At 57.4% G+C, this 18236-nt stretch overlaps 1 protein-coding gene across 1 annotated transcript in view; it reads right to left on the bottom strand.

The window, feature by feature from the left end:
• Nucleotides 1-4103: 4103 nt before the first annotated feature.
• Nucleotides 4104-18236, bottom strand: part of TRIM8 (tripartite motif containing 8) — a 30519-nt gene continuing 16386 nt past the window's right edge. The window contains exons 3-7 of the mRNA XM_049810643.1: nucleotides 8586-8681; nucleotides 7491-7724; nucleotides 7094-7125; nucleotides 6372-6487; nucleotides 4104-5650 (exon numbers count right to left, since the gene is read on the bottom strand). Coding sequence (XP_049666600.1) covers nucleotides 5043-5650; nucleotides 6372-6487; nucleotides 7094-7125; nucleotides 7491-7724; nucleotides 8586-8681 — 1086 coding nt within the window. The 3' untranslated portion in view covers nucleotides 4104-5042. The remainder of the gene's footprint in view (nucleotides 5651-6371; nucleotides 6488-7093; nucleotides 7126-7490; nucleotides 7725-8585; nucleotides 8682-18236) is intronic.

Raw genomic sequence — 18236 nt, 5'->3', positions numbered from 1 at the left:
GTGCTTTTGATTCTGCCTGAAACATCTTGATTGAAGGCAAACAATGGCAGCTCCGGCAGCCGGCAGCGCCCCGCACCCACGCGCCGCCCCGGCCCCGCCAGCCGCCACGCGCCGGGGGGGAGCCGAGGGACGGGGTCCGGCCGATGATTCCCGGGGCGGCAGCGGCTGCCGGCTGGCCCACGCAAACCTGTCTCCTCTGCCGCCCCGTCCCTGCACCCACGGGCCATGGCTCTGCTGCTTGGCCCATCAGCTCGGCCATCCAACCTGGACTCCGAGGCTCGCGCTGACCTCCCCGTCCCCAGCCACCCCTGGCCAGGCTCGGCCCCGAGCCCCTTCCCTCCATCTGGAAACTGCTCTGCTACCCCAAAATCTTGCAAACCGGGTGGTGATGCCCCTTGGGGTGCCTCAGCTCTAAGGCCAGGTGGGGAGATGCTGCCTAGGGTGCCAGAGCTGGCAAGGATGGCGAAACCCCAGTGGCTGCTGCATCCCTGGGTGCAGTGATGCTCTGAGCACCGCACAGGTGATGGAGACCTTCAAAGCCTCTTCCCTGGGAACTCCCAGCCTCTGCTCGCTGCTCAACACAGAGTTTCGGGGCTGGCAGGGAGCCTCCCCGCTGGCTCTGTAGCCCCCCTGGCTGCACGGGGTGCGCTGAAGAAGGGCCCTAAAGTCACCACATGCTGGTGCAGCAAAGCGGCTGTCCAGGCGTGCACAAAGACTTTTCTTGTTTGGCTTTTTCGTTTGAAGCTTGTACTTCATCTGGGTTTCTACAACAACCGGGAAGTTCCCATCCTGGCCCTGCTGGAGGCAGCGAAGCAGCCGGGGGAGCAGAGCAGGAGGGCAGGATGGAGGGCGGGAAGGGAAGAAGCCAAAAATAAGTTTTTGAAGAAGTAAGGCTGCACTTTCCGCCTTCATCTTGGGCCCAGGGCTGCTGCACCCGGGGCAGGGCTCCAACCCTGTCCCCCTCCCTCTGTCCCTGGAGGCCCCGCAGCCAGCTGGGGCCAAATCAAGGGATGTAAAACACCAGCCATTAGGGTCCCTCCATGTAAGGAGCACCCTGAGGTGTCCCACCCTGCCTGGCCCCAGCATGGCTGCATCCCCTGAGCCCCTCCACAGGCCCTGGGTTAAAAAGAGTGAATTACCTTAGAAACACACTTCTCAAAAAAACCCACCACAAAATGCAATGAGCCGCCAGTGATTCATCTTAGGCAGCGAGTCTCTTCATTTATTCATTACGAGATAATACCCAAATCTGGCTAATTAATATTCCTGCATATTTTCCAAGGGCTGATGAGGTATCTTAAACATCTCGCCGAGTTGGGCTTTCATATTTATAAGGTTGATGTGCAAACTTAAATTGATGCCGTCTAAATATACCCCTCATGTTTAAGCATGGGGCTTCACTCCTGGGGTGCCGGGAGGGTTCCCTGGGCACACACCCCAGCTTGAAGCAGGACCCGGGGGCTCAGCGGGTGGGAGAGCTGCCCAAAAAGACTCCCACGAGCTGGGGCATGATGTTGTGTTGCCCATCTTTCCACAAAGATGTGAGATTTTGGTTTCCTTGGGTAACGGGAGCAGAGCACGGCAAGAACTGACCTGCTGGTGGCCGTCAGGTCAGCAGCGCTTTGGGGCGAGGGATCGGCGCAAGCACCTGTGCAGCTGGACGTGGAGACAGGTACCGGAGCAGGGCCTGCAGCTTCCTGCCAAAACCCTTTTCCAAGGTTAAAAATAGGACTTGGTTGCAAACTGAAAGCCTGGTTTGCATTTGCCCTCATTATGTTGATTGCTTAGTTACATGTATGCAAATGGAGGAAAAGGCAGCGGCTCCTCCACCTGGGGTCCCCTCGGCACAGCAGAGCCTGAACCCCACCGGGTAAATCCCTGCCGAGGGATGGGCCACAGTGCTGCTGCCCCCTCCCCAGCATCGACCTGACGATGAAGCATCAGCCCCTCTCGAGGCACCGATCCAGGGGACGAGCCGCAGCCCTGCGACCTGAGCGCGGTGGCCAGAGGCGCAGTGGTTACCGGTGCCGCCTCTCCCCTCACCCTTCTCTGCCAGATGTGCGTGTCCGATTCCAGCTGTTCCCCATCAGCCTCCCCCGAGCAGCACCACCGGCCCTGGGATCCTTTTTCCACTAGGCCCCATGTCCTTCATCAGACACCAATTTGGTCTGGCCCAGCTGCTCATTTTTCTTTCCGCCGTGTGACATGTTTTCACCCGGCTCCTAATCCGTCTCTTTCCATTCACAACTCGAGCTGTTTATGGATGTGCCTCTGCTCCCCCTGCTTTTCCCACCCCCTGGACAGAACCATCCATCAATAAAACCCCGCTGAGCACCCGATCCGATCCACACTTCCCTCCCGGCAGCCCAGGACACTGCTAACCCAACGGGGCCAAGGGCACGAGTTCCTCCTGCCGCTCGGTGGGGTGACCCTGGGGGGCCATCGCCTCCCTCCCCACCACCAGCAACACGTGGGGTTTGATGGCGCGGTGCTGCAGGGAGCCGGGATGCCAGGGTCCTCTTCCTGGCTGGGGGGGGGCCGGAGGGTCCACGGCACCAGGGCTCTGCAAGGGGCACCCACTGTTTTGGGGCAGCTCCCCCAGCTAAGGTGCAGGGTGAGGGTGGCCCATGGTGGGGACACATCCCAGACCCTTGGGGGGGGTCACCCTGCAGGGTGGGGGCTATGCCTGTGTCCCCCCCATCTATAGGTAACAGGTGCTTTAATGCCTGCCCTGGGCCGGCAGCTGCCCGTTCTCACAGGAGGAGGCAGCTGTGCCAAGGAGGAAGAGGAGGATGACGATGATAAGGACAGCTGGGAGGGCAAACCTCACCCCTGCTTCTGTCCCCGTCACCAGTGGCCGGACACATGGACACTGAGGGGGGAGGCATAGCGGTGTCCCTGCGGTGGAAGCTGGGAGCATCCCGCTCCCTCCTGCTGCCCCAGGGCGCTTTGGTTGTGACGGAGAAGCGAACCCCCAAATATCCCAATGGATTGGGTGTTTCTTGAAGGGTCTGAGCAGGACAGGGCTGGGAAGAGCCCAGCAGGGCAAGCAGGGCCCAGCCGCTGGCCTCTGCACCCTGCGCACAGGGTGGCACCGACCCGGAGGGTGGCCGGGAGCACACAGGGGCAGGGGCTGCTGGCTTTCCCTCCCTGCCCCAGCTCGGCCTGGAAAGGGGGCCCCATTGGCAAGGGATTTGCTGCTGCTGCCTCCCTTGGGGTGGATCAGGGGGAGCCGGGTGACAGGGTCCCCCTCCCTCGGACCCGCTGCTCCCCTGGTTTCAGCTCACTGAGACTCTCTCCCCTTCCCGTTTCCCACCGAAGCAGCACGGGGGGAATCCAAACCGGAACGAAACCAGGGACGTTTTGCAACCAGGAAAAAAATAAAGGAAGCCAAGCCCGAAGACAGTAATGGAAAAACCCTAATGCCTCTAAGACGCTGCTCTGCTTTATAAAGTCAGCCCTGTTTTCCCAGATGAAGAGCTCGCCCCTGCACAGCCACAGCCAGGCCAGCCATGGCCCCCCCCAACACACCCCAGCCGAAGGTTTCCTCCTCACCCTTCCCAGTCTCGGCTGAGCGCAGCGGGTCCCCGAACCAGCCCAGGTTGCTGCCAGCACCCACGGAGCCCACGGGGCAGCAGGGCTTTAGGTGGGGACGAAGAGTTGAGCGCCGGGTGCCGGGGCTGCAGCATGGCCGGCACGGTGGATGCCGGCGGAGGCAGGAAAGCTGCCATCCTCATCCCTGTCCCCGACCCCATCCCACAATGGGGATTGTTCTGGAGGCTGCGGGCAGGATGCGGCCTGGCCGGCTCCGCGCCTGACTCACATCCTCACCGTCTGGGAGGGAGCCGGCAGAGAGCCACGGCTCCGGCATCTCTCCCCGCGGGGCTGGGACGCGGGATGGGTGCTGGTGGGGACCCCATCCCCGGCCAGGACCTGCCACCACCCCATCCCCCAGCTGCTCCCTCCAAAACAGCCCCTCTGGAAAAATCCCCGTCATTGGCTGGGCACCCGCGGGACCCGGGGAGCGGTTACTTCCGAAAGCAGGTGGGAGCCTCCCGCCAGAGCTGGCGTTCCCAGGGGAAGAGCTGCAGCAGAGCGAGGCGTTTGCACTAAGTGATCACATTTATTTGAATATTTTTTGTGTGTGTGTGTGTTCTAAAATCGGTTACAGAATAAATACCTGTGCCTTATAGCAGGAAGTCCACTTTTTTTTTTATACAAAGTGCTTGTTACAGGAAGTTGCATCAGCGATACGCAGGAGGGGGGTGCATTTTGGCCACGCTTCCCCTCCTGAAAACTAGAACAGATTTTTTTTTTATTTATTTATTCGTGGTTTTTTTTTAAAGTTTCTTTTCCCTTTTTTTGTGCATTAAATTTCCTGCCATTGTGTATTTACAAATCTCTGAAAGAAGGAAAAAAAATGCCAATATGCATGAGAAGTGGCCTCGTAACACAAAAAAAAAAATCAGCCTTTAAAAAAAAAGTAACAAACCCAAAATCTACAAGTATCGTTTCATACTGAATCAATGATAGATTTTTTTCTTTTTTTCTTTTTAAAAAGGAAAAGAGAGGGGTGGGGAAAGGGGAAAAACTGAACCAAACCAGGAAAAATGAACTCGGAGAAATGGAAAGAGAGAAGGTGCCATTGTCCCTTCTGAAGTTTTCCAAAGGCAGAGAGGAGCGAAGAAGAGCGCAACGCACAGACCCAGACGCCTGACTGAAATCCCCATCAATTTCTTCTCGGTAATTTCTCCCTCATCTTTTCCCAGCGAGGGGCAGGAAAGACTTTCCAAAATTAAATTAAAAAAAGGAATTAAAAGGAAAAAAAAATTATTAATTCATTTTAAAAGGATTTTTTAAAAAAAAGAGAGAGAGAGATGAGAGAACAACCCTCCCCAAAATCCTGGAGGGGCGCAAGGCAGGGAAAAAATTGGGTTTGATATAAAAGGAAAAAAAAAAAAAAAAAAAAATAAAAGCCAAACCAAACCAGACTTTTCTCTCCGAACGCGTCATCAAGCGGGACTCTCCGGAGAGTGTGACGGTTAACTGGTGACGTAGTGTTTCGCCGATGGCTGGCCGTAGACCCTATAGAAATCCTGCCGCCCGTGCTGCTGGGATGCGTCAATCCATTCCCTCACGGCAAGTCCCGGGAGCGACTGGGGGACGGCAGGGGCGGGCGGCAGCGGGTGGGAGTACTCCTGCGAGGAGACCGTCCAGGGGAAGTGCCCCGACCGTGGGTAGGGCTGGTGCCCGCTGTGGTTGGACACGGAGGAACAGTAACAGTTATCCACGGAGCAGACGAGGATTTTGCGCCCGCCGTACTGGGAGAGCACGGACTGCTGAGATGACGTGGTGTTGGGGTAGTGAGATGGGTTGAAGACGGAGCCCGAGTGCACCGGCTGCGGGCCACTGGGAAGTCCAACTATGTGCTGCGTGGAGCTACAAGGCACCATGGCTTGTGCGGACTGCCCCTCGCCAGCCGAAGCGCCCTGGCTCATGTACTGGCTCGCCACAGTCCCGGACGATGGCTCGAGGAAGCTGCCCTCGGGGAAGGCGGTGGAGTGCTTGCGCTTCTCCGCGCCGGAGTTGCTGACGGTGCAGGGGTACATGGGGATGCTCTGCAGAAAGGGGACGGGGGTGCTCAGAGGACCTGCGGAGGGAAACAGGAGAGGGAGACTGCGTCAAGCATGGCATGGCGTAGCTCCAGGGTGCTCTGGCCGCTGGTCTGAACCTGCAGCGAAGCCCCGAGACCTGTGCTCCAGCCTCACGCGAGCAGAGGCTTCTCCAGCCCACTCCACCAGCAGCAAACTGGGCACACAGTTGTACAAGGGTGAATTTGCACGTTCCATTCTGGGACGCTGCTCGCAGGCTCAGACCAGCCCCAAGCGCTGCTCTGCAAACATGTGCCCAGGCTGACCCGTGTGCAGCTCGTGACCATGGTCTCTAACAGGATCAGAGCAGGACAGCCTGGGTGACAAACCCAAATCCCCCAAGGAGAGAGGATATGGGATGTGGTCTGCTCCCAGATGTGGGCTGGGGGCTGCAGAACCACACCAGCCCCTGGCTACCCTCCCTGCTCACTGACCCTTGTCTTTCCACTACCTTTTCCTGCTGATAGCCAGCCCCCGCACTGTGTCACCCCAAAATACAGCCGTTTCACAAGCCAAGCCAAGGGAAGTGTCCTGGGAGGGGGGAGCTGGCTTCATGGTGTCTCCATGCCCCTGCTGACTGCAGAGGGGCTCCCAGGGGTCCCTGCACCCCGACAGCTCTCCCCACCCTCTTATACTGGGATCTGCAGGGCACCCAGCTATGGACACAGAAGGTAGCGAGGTCCCATGCCCTGCCACCCGCACCCCTCAGGCTTCACCCACCTTCCAGCAACTTCCTGAGCTGCTTCTCCTTCTTGGCGATCTCGTTCAGGAAGAGCTTGGAGTTGAGGTGGCCGATTTTGGGTGGGGGCAGGCTGCCACCTGTACAGTTCTGGGTTCTGTTGGGGACCACGGGCAGAGAGCAGACGCGTGAGGGACAAGGTACACTCAGGTGAGGGTCAGACAGATCCTTCCCCCACACCCTCCCAGGGCCAAACCCCTTCCCTAGGGCAGCAGTGTGGAGGGCAGCAGGGAGCTGGCTCTCTCTGACGGGCAGGACCTTCCCCGTCCAGCTTTGCTGTGAACGTCCCATGCCAGGGTGCACCGCCCGCAGCCCCTGCATCACCCTGCATGGCCACCCCAGCTCGCCTCAGCTCCACTAGCGCTGGCTTTAACCCCCTGCCCTGCCTCTGCCCCAGCAGAGCTGGACTGAGCCCTGCACGCCAACCCAGCTGGTCCCACCCTGGCTGGGGTGCTGGGTCCCAGCTCTGCTCTTCCACAAGCACACCACTACACTTCCCCTAGTCCAAGGGGAGAACTTGATTTAATGGCTGCCGGAGGGGATTTTTTCATCCTCCTAGACAGAGAGGAAAACCGAGGCACAGAGCATGCCTCTCCCAGGCCCTGTACCATCCCTGGCCCTGCTCCTCCTCCGGACATCATGCTGCTGCTGTCCCTGTGATGGCCCCCCTTCCCCCCGAACACGCCTGCCCTGCTGCGCTTACCTGTCCATTAAGATTTTCACAGACTTGGTGTTCTAGGAGGGGAAGGAGAAGCTTTGATCAGTAAAGCCAGTCTCTGCCCTGGTGGCCACCTCCCCTTTTGGTATCACCTTCTGTGGCCCCCCAGGAGGGAGAACAGGCTGCCCAGGGGTGCTAAGCCCCCTCTCCCCCCAGCACAGGCTGCCCCAGCCCCATCTCCAGCTGGGGCACCTCCTCATTCAAGGCTGGTGCTGAGCCTGCCCCACTCCTCCTTGACTTCTCCCACTGCTGAGCCCTCTGGCTCAGCTGCCAGTGTCCCCAGCCTGCTCCTTGCTATGTCCCATGCCTCCCCGACGCTCCCCACACAACCAGACTTCCCCACAGCCCCCATCCCACCCCTGGCACAGGCAGCTTGTCTTACCTTCATAAAGTTGATGTCCTCGGTTTTGTCAAACATGACCTGGACAGAGCTGAGGAGCTTCTTGGCCTCCTGCATGCGCTCATTGAGGTGGAGAACCTGAGCCGCATTCTCATTGCAGAACTTGGCCTGGGCCTTGTCCAGGATCTCCATGGTCTTCCGCAAGTCCTCGTCCAAGATCTGGTGCATCTTCTCGTACTGCAGGCGCACCTCGTCCTTCAGCTGGCTCACCTTCTCCTGGGGGAGAGGAGCAGGGTCAGGCCCTCTGTGCCTTCTAACCTCCACCATGATGTCCCAGGACATCTGGGTCCTTTCCCCAGCAGGGGTGGGTGTGACCTGAAAGCTGTACCACAGCTCTGCTCTCCTGCAACATCCACACAGACCAAACCCTGCCATCAGCTGCCACATGGGATTCCTATGGGCCACAGACCCAGCAGGGAGAGTGGAGGTTTGGTTGATCCAGCAGATCCCCTGGACCCACCCCCTGGGGCGTCTAGGTGGAGATCGCCTCTAGAGCGCTAATGCCAAGCAACAACCTACCGCACCACCAAGGCAGGTGTGCTCCCTTGAAAAACCCTGCCCATCCCCATCTTCATACCCATTCCTGTCTCAATTCTCATCCTCATTCGTGTCCTCATCCCCAGGCCTTTCCTCCAAGCTCTGGGAGGCCAAGGGCCTTTAAGAACCACAAGCTGAACTTGTTTTACTTGTGTCCCAGCAAAACACTCGCTTGCATCTCTTCCACCTCCTAGGTATTTCAGCAGTTTATTTGGGGATCTCCCACCTCCAGAGCCTCCCCTCCCACTCAGGATGGAGTGGGTGGCTGGGTAAGGCTGTGCTGAGCTGGGGGCAGGGTGGGCCATATTTAAGAACAGCCTTGTTTCTCGCCTTCCAACTCACCCTAGGACCCACAAGGCCGCAGGGCAGCCCCAAACACATTTTTGTCCCCCAAAAGGATGACTGCCAAGCCTGGAATGGAGACAGCAGGTCCGTCTGGCCACTACTCCCCTGCACATCCTCCCTCCTCCCTGCCCACCTGGCCCCTGCGATGCAGGAGCCTGTCCCCATCGTGCCATGGGGTGACAGTCCTAGAGTTACCTCAACCAGCCGCTTGTCTGATTCCAGCTTGTAGAGCTGCTCTTCGATGTCTTGCTCCCGCTCCTCCAGGCGGTCCTGCTGCTTCATCAGCATCTTCTGCAGAGATGGGAGAGAGGAGCAGTCATCAGAACCCAGCGGCCACACACGCCGGGCAGCTTCGGTACCACCCACACCAGCTCTGCCCACGCGGATCGGGAGGGACAGTGCTTTTTTCCAGTGGGATGCCATTGCCGAGCTGAAAGCCCACACGTGGCTGGTGGAGGTAGAAACCTCGCGATTTCAATGGCCACACAGAGGGGCCATGTGTACTGGACTGCCTTACTGGCTGGGGACCTTGATTTGGGTCCCCTGGATGGGGGCAGCCCCTCAGGTAACTTTCTGCAGCCCAGTCACTGAGTTTTGGTCAGAGCCAAGCCCTGGGGACCCCAGGGTAGACACGGAGAGGCTGATCTCCCACTATGGCAGCACCATTTCGAGGCCCATCACCCACCACTGGCAGGCTCCTGCGAGACATTGCCACCCACCTCGTGCCCCCATAGGCCACACCAAATCCTTTCTCCCTTCCCCGCCTCTGTGACAAGCCCCAGAGCCAGCGTCAGTGTAATCAGGAGGGACAGAGAGAGGAGGAATGGGGCCTCCCCCCACCACGCTGCCAGGCCCTGGTCCCCACTCCTTGGGGCTGGGCCTGGGCCATCAGTCTAATAACTGGGACAAACCCTTATTCCCAAGCCTGCAGGGCTTCCCAAAACACCCCTCTAAATCACTTCCAAATATCCCCCTGTCCCTGGTTATCCCAGGGAAAAGCCACCACACTGGTGGGGCAAAGAGAAGGGCTTTGCCCAGCACAGAGACACAGTGTTAGAGACTCTCGACGATGGGGTCGAGATGGGAAGAAACCGGCAGTGAGGATGAATTTCGAGGGGATTATTGCTATTATAAACCGCCGCTTGGGGATTTATAATCAAGTAATTAATTCCTGGACGAGGCGGGAGGGGGAGGGTGGCAGAGGCGCTGCTGGGATTAATTGCATTGCAGGGAAAGGCTGTCACCTCCGACTCAATTCGGGAGCAGGAATGTGAAGCCTCCTCCCTCCTGTTGTTTTTCTTAAGGTCTCGGGCACCTCCAGACTCACTGCCGCTGGGCTCCTACCACTAATAATAACAAGGAGCTAAAAAAATCCAGCTTCCCACTTGCAGTCGCACGCCACATGGGTGCCCAGTGCCCACGTGTGTGCACCCACCCATGCACATGCAGACACACAGACAGCACATCCACTGAAACAGGGCCCAAGGGGCAGCAACAGCGACACAGACCCCTAGGCACAGGGGGACGTTTGCTGGCACGTGCAGACAGAAACACAAGGGCCTGCAAGCATCTAAAGGCATCACTGCTGCTGTTCATAAGACCCGCTGAATAGGTGGGAGCGTCCACACAGAGAAAGATTTGATGCATATATTAAAAAAATCTCCTTTTTTCATCGTAAAAGGCTCATTACTTGCGCTGCTGCGGCACCAGGAGGCTGCAACCCACTCCCACGTTAAACACGGTGGGAACTGAGCTCCGGACAGCGGGTGCAACACCACTTGCTTGGAGACGGCACAGGCAGGAACCGCATCCCAGGTCCTGTGCCAGCAGCCAGACCAGGGTACAGGGCTGCTGGTGGCTTTTCTAGGGCCTCAGCTGGGGTGTTGGGTCCAGCAGTGGGCAGAGCTGTGGGGCAGGCGGGCAGCAGCCCCATGCAGCTGGGCAGAGAGGCAGCGGGCAGCAACCTGCTCCAGCAGCAGCGCAGGCAGGTGCATGTCAACACGACCTGCTCCCAAGCACTGCTGGCTGAAAACACAGTTTGCAACGTCCCTCTGCGTGGGCCTGGAGCACAGCACAGCACACCCAGCTCTGGATCCTGCTCCAGCATCTGCAGGCTGGAATTTCCCCACTGAAATCACAGTCGACTGATGGGAAAGCTGCCTACTCCAGGGAAGGAGATGCCTTCCTGCATCACTGCTTGCAGGAGGCCGATCGAGCCCAGGAGCCGGGGCAGATCTTCCAGGGCCAGCTGAGTTTCTCGCTATCCAAGCTGGAGAGCCAAGAGACATAGCAAGCCTTCGCACCAAGCCCTTCCCTATGCCTCCCTCCCTGCCGGCAGAGACCCACTGCCTCCACCACGAGCAGCCAGACCCACACTGTACCAGCCCACCAGGAGGATGGCAGAGTCTGGCAGGGCCCCCAGGAGCAGCTGGGTCCCCGGCACGCCTCCCCCGGCCACCAGCTGGGGCAGGGCTGGGGAAAAACGTGGGACGGGATCCAAGGCCCACAGCTCACTGGGTGCAGAGGCCAAATACCACCCTGCCCCAGCGTACGCATCAGGCGTCCAACGTGGAGCCACCCCGAGGCAACCCCTGCTCTTACCCCCGATGCTGCCGGGATGCTCTCGTGGGGGAAAGCAGGGTTTCCCATCACTGGCAGACACCAGGCAGGCAGAGGCCACCCTGCCAGCCCCACCAGTGTGAGGAACCCCCGAGGGATGGACCGAACAGCCCCGGACATGCACGTACCATCGTCCCCTTCCCGCTGCCCTGCAGCTGCTGTGGCAGAGCTGCCAACCTTTGTGTTTTGTAACAAACCTCAGGGTGCTCTGCTCCTGGAATCATACAATTATGCGAAATCACAAATATATACATAAATACATACAAAAATAACTTTTTATATATAAGTTAATTTAATAGCTCCTCACAGCTGGAAAATGTGACCAAAATCTAACCTAAAGCCATAGAAATCAGAGAGAATAGAGGACATGCAGTGTTTTCTTTAAATCTCACATTTGAGCCACTCTCTTGATTTTAGGGCGATTTAAAAACTGTACGTGCCTGGGATTGCAGCGGCATGGGAGGGCTTTTCACCCACGGCAACTGAAACCTTAACAAGACACATGGGTATGAACTACCCCTTCTGGCACCAAGGGGCGAAATTTCATTGTCTCTGCAGCACGGGCTGAATTCCTTAGGTATTTTGAAAAGGAAAATATATCCCTTCCCCTTCCATCCCCTCCCAAATCTGGTATTTCTTAAGTCATGAACTCCTCCTCCTCCTCCTTCAGGATCAGAATTTCTCAGGGTAATTTCTCATATTTCATGCATGACCTTGATGCTGGGAGAACTGCAGCTCCCTCCGTACAGGCGCCCTTCCCGGGCTCCGAGCAACTCCGTGATCCCAGTTTGTCTTTTCTGAGACGCGCCGCCAGTTTGCGAAACGGCCACCAAAAATGCTCTGTATTCCAACACCAGCTGAGAGTGAACTCTTCTAATTAATTAATAAGTTAATCTGTGGCCAGTGTAAGTGGCTGGTCCACCCCAGCCCCACAGGCCCCAGTGAGATGGGGCTAGTTGCTGGACATCAGTTTATTCTGCTGGAGTTGCAAGTAATTTCCCCCCTCTTCATGGAAAAAAATAAAGGGCGGGGGGAAGGCTGAACCCTAAGAAGAGGTTAGGGGGGCTCTGCAAACACACCATGGGCATCAGCTGTGCGCAGGAGCAGGACCACTGAAGGTGGAAGGAGAAACGAGTGGAGGTTATCCTTTGCTCGCCCATCAGGAGCCCCACCACTGGCGGAACAGGGTGAATCATGGGGAGCACTCATGGCAAGTCGGGTGGGTTTGGGGTACTGAGGTCACACACTGGAAGGGAAATGCTACTTGGAGGACCATCTCTGCGGGAAGCAAAGCAAGCGCTGCAAGGTCTCATTCCAGGGAGGACGCACACAGCTGGTCCTCGTGAGATTGTGCTGGGGAAAGGCTTGCTGACCATCACTTTCAGCCCAGTGCTTGCTGGAGGAAACCACCACAGGGGAAACCACCCTTGCCCTGTGTACACTGCACCTCCCCGTCCATCCCCCCGAACCAGCACGCAGGCAGCTCTAGCTCTGCACTGGTCTCAACTCCCAGCGGCTGCTCCAGTGTGGGACATGTCTACCCCCCCGAGACAGGTGATGGGGGGGACGTCTGTTTAGGGACAGGGCTGCCCTGACAGAGCAGAACTTCTGCAAGATTAAATGCCTGCAGCTGCAAGACAGAAAGATGGTAATAAAGAGTTTAACAGCTCTGACGATACAGGGCATCTGGGCTCCTCATCCGAGAGTCATCATATGGCTGCAGCACCACAAGCATCGGCTGTGTTATACACATGGGTCCAGCTCAGTTGGCTGGGCAACCCCCCCACTGTAAAAGGGGGCCACTGAGATGTGGGAAGGAGCTTACACCCACCCAAGACCTCCCAGGCAGGGAGAAATCTGCAGGCAAGATGTCTCCATGACTTGTCTTAGGCTGGTCTCACCACTGTCCTCTCCCAAAGGACAGGTCTAAGTCTGCGGTCACCGCTGAGCCCATGATAAGAGTGAATTATGCCCCTGCCCTGCCTGGAGCCCAGCCCCAGGCAGCCCATGGCCCTGGGGATGGCACTGGGACAGCAAAATCCCACGACATGCCCCAAGGTTTCACCTGCTCCAAGGATGGCCAGGGTCCTTGCATGCCTCCCAGGGAGAGCCAGCAGCGGAGAGCTGGGAGCACCCCTTCCCCAGGGGCTCGAGCGCTCACCTGCCCCTGCCCGCCCACGGGCTCAGGAAGGAGCCTGGCAGCTTCACCAAAGCCAGAGAGGTGCCCCACGACCTGCCAAGCAGCTCTGGTTTTAAACAAGAGTTGGAGCAGTGAAAAGCCTTACTGTGTTCATACGATAAACAAAGCCCATGCAGCTTCTCTGATGTCTAGTAAGTGCTGTGCATCCTTCAGGGCCATTCCCCCAGCAAGAGCAACCAACAACCATGCACACCAACCTGCGGGACGCTTACAGAACGCTAATTCCCAATAAACTGGGCTGAAACTGGCCGTGGGTTTGGAGGGTACTACAAGAGGGCAGGTGGAAAAATCACAAGAGCGCACAGCTCTTGTTCCTGTAGGAAATGGGGGGGAAGCAAAGAGCCAGACTGCCCCACAGAGTGCCTTTAACCACAGCTGGACGGCTGGCCCAGTACAGGCGCGCTCGCTTCTCTGCCTCCCTCCTTCCTTCTCCTCTGCGCCCAGGCCTTCCCCTCGCCGCCAAATCCCAGTCACTGAGTGAATAAGGACATTGTTTGCAGCCACCGGAAAGCCAGAACGGAGGGAGCAGCTCGGAGCATGAGGGGGAGGAAGGACGACGAGGAGGAGGAAGGTGGAACCGGAGCAAGGAAGCCATGAAGGGCAGATGCCTGTTGCGGGAATGGCTCCAGACACCTGCAGCTCAGCCCAGGGACTGGGATCAAGGGCCCCTATTGAGACCCACGTCCCGGCATGTTGCTGGAGACGGGCCTGAAGTCACAGCGACTGAATTTTAATGCACCAAAAGCCCTGGACCAAGGAGGCGAGCACAACCTTTCGCCTCCCCGCGCCTCCCACTCACAGGCTTCCCACTCCCCAGCCCTGCTCTGCTGTCAGCTGGCCAGCTTTCTGAGAAAAACTCACATGAGGCGCTATTCTCATCCCTCCTGAAAGCATCCCCCCACCTGCCAACACACCAGCACCTTGACACCATGTGGCTCTGGGGCACAGCACCCCAGTGCCCTCCAGAACCAGGATCTCAAACCACGAGATCCTGCACTGCTGCAGTCTGAGGGGACCAGTCCCCACAGCCCAGTGCCCCCTGGAGCATCCTTCCCACCCCACTGTGGTCTCCTGCTGACCAGACCCAGGCAAAAGCGGCTCTTTCAAACTCCCTACAGCCCCCACAGCACTCACAGGAGGCTGATATGCTTACCGGGACAGGAAGGAAATGTTTTCTAGTTGGGGTTTCATCTTGCACGCATTTACAGTAAGCACCAGGCAGGAGGGGAGGTCTCCGGCCAGAGCAGGAGGCCTTGCCTCCCCCGGCCAGCCCAGAGCACACACACGCTGCTCTGGGGTTTGGCTTTTCTCACGGTGCTCCCTGCACAGAGATCGGGCTGGTTTATCCCCAGCACGGGAAGGAAGAGGGGAGGGGAAGAGCCTCCGGAATATTAATAGCTGCCCTTGCTAGGAAGGGCTGGGAGCAGCAGCCACATAGTGCATGGGCATGAAAGAGACCCCCTTGCTAGTATCAAGGGACCCCTGAGTACCGGGAGAGCTGGCACTTCACAGAAAAGGGCTGGAGGCCAAATATTCAGCGCCAGCTTGGGGGAACAGGATGCAGGGTGCCTCTCGCAAGAGCGGCTCCCCGCCCTGTTCTCACGCTGGGGTGGGTGGAGATGCCTCCTGCCTGTCCCCATCTCCTTGTGAGATGCTGCCTGGTCTCCGGGCCTTCCCTTGCATGCCAGGGAGGAAAAACCATGAGGCTAAGCCCCATGTCACATCTCCATCGGCTACCCCAGAGGCAAAGCCCTGTGTCCCACCTCCAGCACCCACCCCAGCGGAGGGCATCCCTGCAGCGTGGCTGGCACACAGCAGCTGGATGCTCCCCTTGAGCCACGACTCATGGCTGCTCAGCAGTATTCAGACTGGCCCTTGTCCCTGCGGCACCCCAGGATGCAGGCATGGCAGATCACGCTGCTCTGGATGGCCTTGTACCAGCAGACCCTGGACCACTGCGGGGCTGTGCCGGTGCCCGCAGCCCAGGACAGCTCTTCCCCTTGTTTACACCCGGCAGAAAGGAAGAACTCGTTAGAAAAGGGAAAATACTAGGCATTGTGTTGCATGGGGCCAGCAGCAGCATTTCTGGAGGCCAGGAAATGGGGACCTATTCTCCATCGGAAAGCAACCTTCAGAGGGACCTTGAGGATGTTAATTTGCCTCCCTGGGCCTCTGTGTGTCCCCCTGCTTCCCGCTGCCATGGGAGTTACTTGCAGCTGTGCCTCTCACACAAATGGGGGAAGGAGGCTAGGGCTCTACCTGTGGTTTTTGCACCCCAACTTCAAGCCATGGCCCAACTGCCACTGCTGTCAGTGTCCTCCGAGTAGGGACAAAGAGCTGCTTCAAGGGGAAAAGGGGTATAAGGGAGATTAAACAGCAGGGAGATGAGGCTGGTGGCTGCAGAAGCATCCTCTCTGTGCCAGCAGCCCTGCAAGTCCTGGAGGCAGGAGCCTTCCTGATACGGGGTGCCCAGTATGGGCGATGTGCCCCCCAAAACAGAGGTGCCCTGAACACTGAAGTCACTTTTGCAGCATGTTGGAGGGTAGGAGCGAGGCTGTGCTGATCATGGGCCAGTGTCAGACAAGCTGTCCCCAGGCAAAGCGCAGAAAGAGGCAGTGAAACTGGGGTGAAATGCTGCCAGACCTTGGGCTCAAGGCTCACTCACAGCATGGGGAGGAGAGGAAGAAAGAAGCTGGAAACACACCAGGAAGATGAATATGGGGACAGATGAGCTGGTTTGCATGCTGAGTGTGCAGCCAGGCAAGTCCCAACTGATGCCGCTGGCTCCACAGGACAAAGATGAGCCTTGGTGATGCCTGTGCCTTTGGCCAGCACAGCCATCTCCTGCCCCAGATCTGCCAGGAGACATGGCATCTGGCTGGGGAAAATGTGCTCCCGCACTGTGTGTTAGCGGTGCGGGGACAGCAGATGCTTTTGGGCGGTGCAGGAGCAAAACAGAGAAACCAGCTCTGAGAGCTGCCGGGGCTGCGGCTGCAGGCGCGACCAGGCCCTCAGGGCAGCGAGGAGCTCAAGAAATCTTTTTTCTCTCTGCTGGGAAGGGAGGGAGAGGAGATCCCCACCCAGGCCTGGGCGCGGATGCTGGCCAGCAGCTCTCCCAGACCAGCTTTTGGGAGAGAGGACAGTCCAGGCCGCCTTCGCCTGGGAGCAAGGAGAGCCAGGAGGAGTCACAGGGCTCGGCTCTGTATTTACGAAGGACAAGGTCTGCATCTTCTCTGCCATCAGGGATGTGAGGGAGGAGCTCTTTCCCCCCCGCCTCTTTTGGTTTTAGGGGGAGAATGTCCTGATTTGGGGCTGCTTATAAATCAGTGCCAAAATTCACCCTGCCACTCAGCCATCTCTGACACGGGGGCTCCAGCTGCAGACCACGACCCAGCACCAAATGCCCTTTGAGCAACTGGCTCTGGAACACCAGCGCCAGGGCACTCCAGGGAAGTGCAGGGGTTTGCGACATCCCAGAAAGTTTCAGACACCCAGACCCAAGTGCCTTGAGCAACCATTTCCAGCCACTTGGGACCTCAAACTGACACCAACACCTTGATCACATCTGGCCCCAACGACCAACATCGCTTTGCACTTTCTCCCTGCCGCACCAGAAAGTAAAATCTGGGGCCTGCAGCTACACTGACTGGGATACACCAGGCTTCAAAGTTTTTTGAAGCCTAAGTGATCATGTAAGAAGTCCTGCCCTTTCCACCTTCGACATGCTCTGTGCTTGTGGCTTCTGGAACATTTCAATCAATTTACATGTATGTTACGGGGGGCCTAACCTCCTTTTCTCCCTCTACTGTCTCTGTTTTCATACATCTGCCCCTTCCCAACCACGGACCCAGATAAAAAATTAAGCCAGTAAAAAAACAGTAGTCTCTTTTTGGCTGGATCATCTCCCCAAACTACTTCTCAGATGCACTCTGCCAGCTCCAGTGGTGGCAGTCTGGGCAGAAATGGGAGGTTGTTCAGCACTGAAACTCAGTTGAATCATAAAATCCTACTCCTCACACAAGCCCTGTTGCTCTGACATATCATCTGTGAGTCGCTCCTTCCATAACCCCCACAAAAAAGTAAACAGGCTTTGGCAGCACCCCTGATCCTGCCCTGATCTGCTGTTGTCCCAGCCTCATCTAGCTTTGTTGAATCCCAAGATCTTCCCAACGTGCTACAGTCTCAGGGTCCTGGCTAGTCATCCCCAAACTGTGGCTGGTGGGATGTCTTGCCTTCAAAAGCAGCCATTCTGCAAAGACCCACTCCCATCACTTGGCAGCAAACCTACCCCCATCTGCAGCCCCTGCAAAATTGAGAAACCCTCACTCCCTCTTCCAAATAAACATCTTGGATTCAAGATCCAGCTGGCCTGTGTGATCTCAGAGCTTTCTCCCTGCAGGGGTGAAACACAGCCAGCCTCTTCCACCCTTCCTTCCATTGCAGGCTGAGCTGCCTCTCCCCAGCCCAAAGACCTCCGCTCTGCACCCACTACGGCTCAGCCCTGCCATGGGAAGACCTGAGCTCTGAACAACAGCCCCTTTGGCTTTCTACCCCCCTAATTTCCAATTTCTGCTCTGGAGGGAGCCCAGCCTGAAGATCTGGATGCATGAGCAAGTTTTGGGGGGAACTCAAGATACCACTGAGGAGCAGAGCAGCTGCAGCGATACCTGCGTGCACCCACAGGTCCCAGCCATGAGACCACTGATAAGTAGAAAGGCAATGATCTGCAGCCACGTGCCCTGTCAGCATCTCACTTGGTGACCCAGAGACGAGGGGTCCGGCTGCACAGGCAGCACAAAGCCCCTCTCCAGGCTCAGGCAGCACTAGAAAGAAAACCCTGCTTTGATTTAAAGGCCATGATTTTATTTTTTTTCCTCCCAACTGATCTAGTTAAACTTCCAACCGCTCAAGGCTATTTTAATTTGTACTGGTAAGTTAAATCAACACAAACAAGGGCAGAACAGGTTTATATGCACCTCTATTACTGGCTTGCACCAACTAGAGCGCAGCTAGATTTCTCCAGGCAG

Source organism: Accipiter gentilis, chromosome 9, assembly GCF_929443795.1.
Source record: "Accipiter gentilis chromosome 9, bAccGen1.1, whole genome shotgun sequence".
In the NCBI taxonomy this organism is placed as follows: Eukaryota; Metazoa; Chordata; class Aves; order Accipitriformes; family Accipitridae; genus Astur; species Astur gentilis.
Note: the sequence above shows the minus strand (reverse complement) of the source record. Positions and strands in the feature narration are given on the sequence as shown.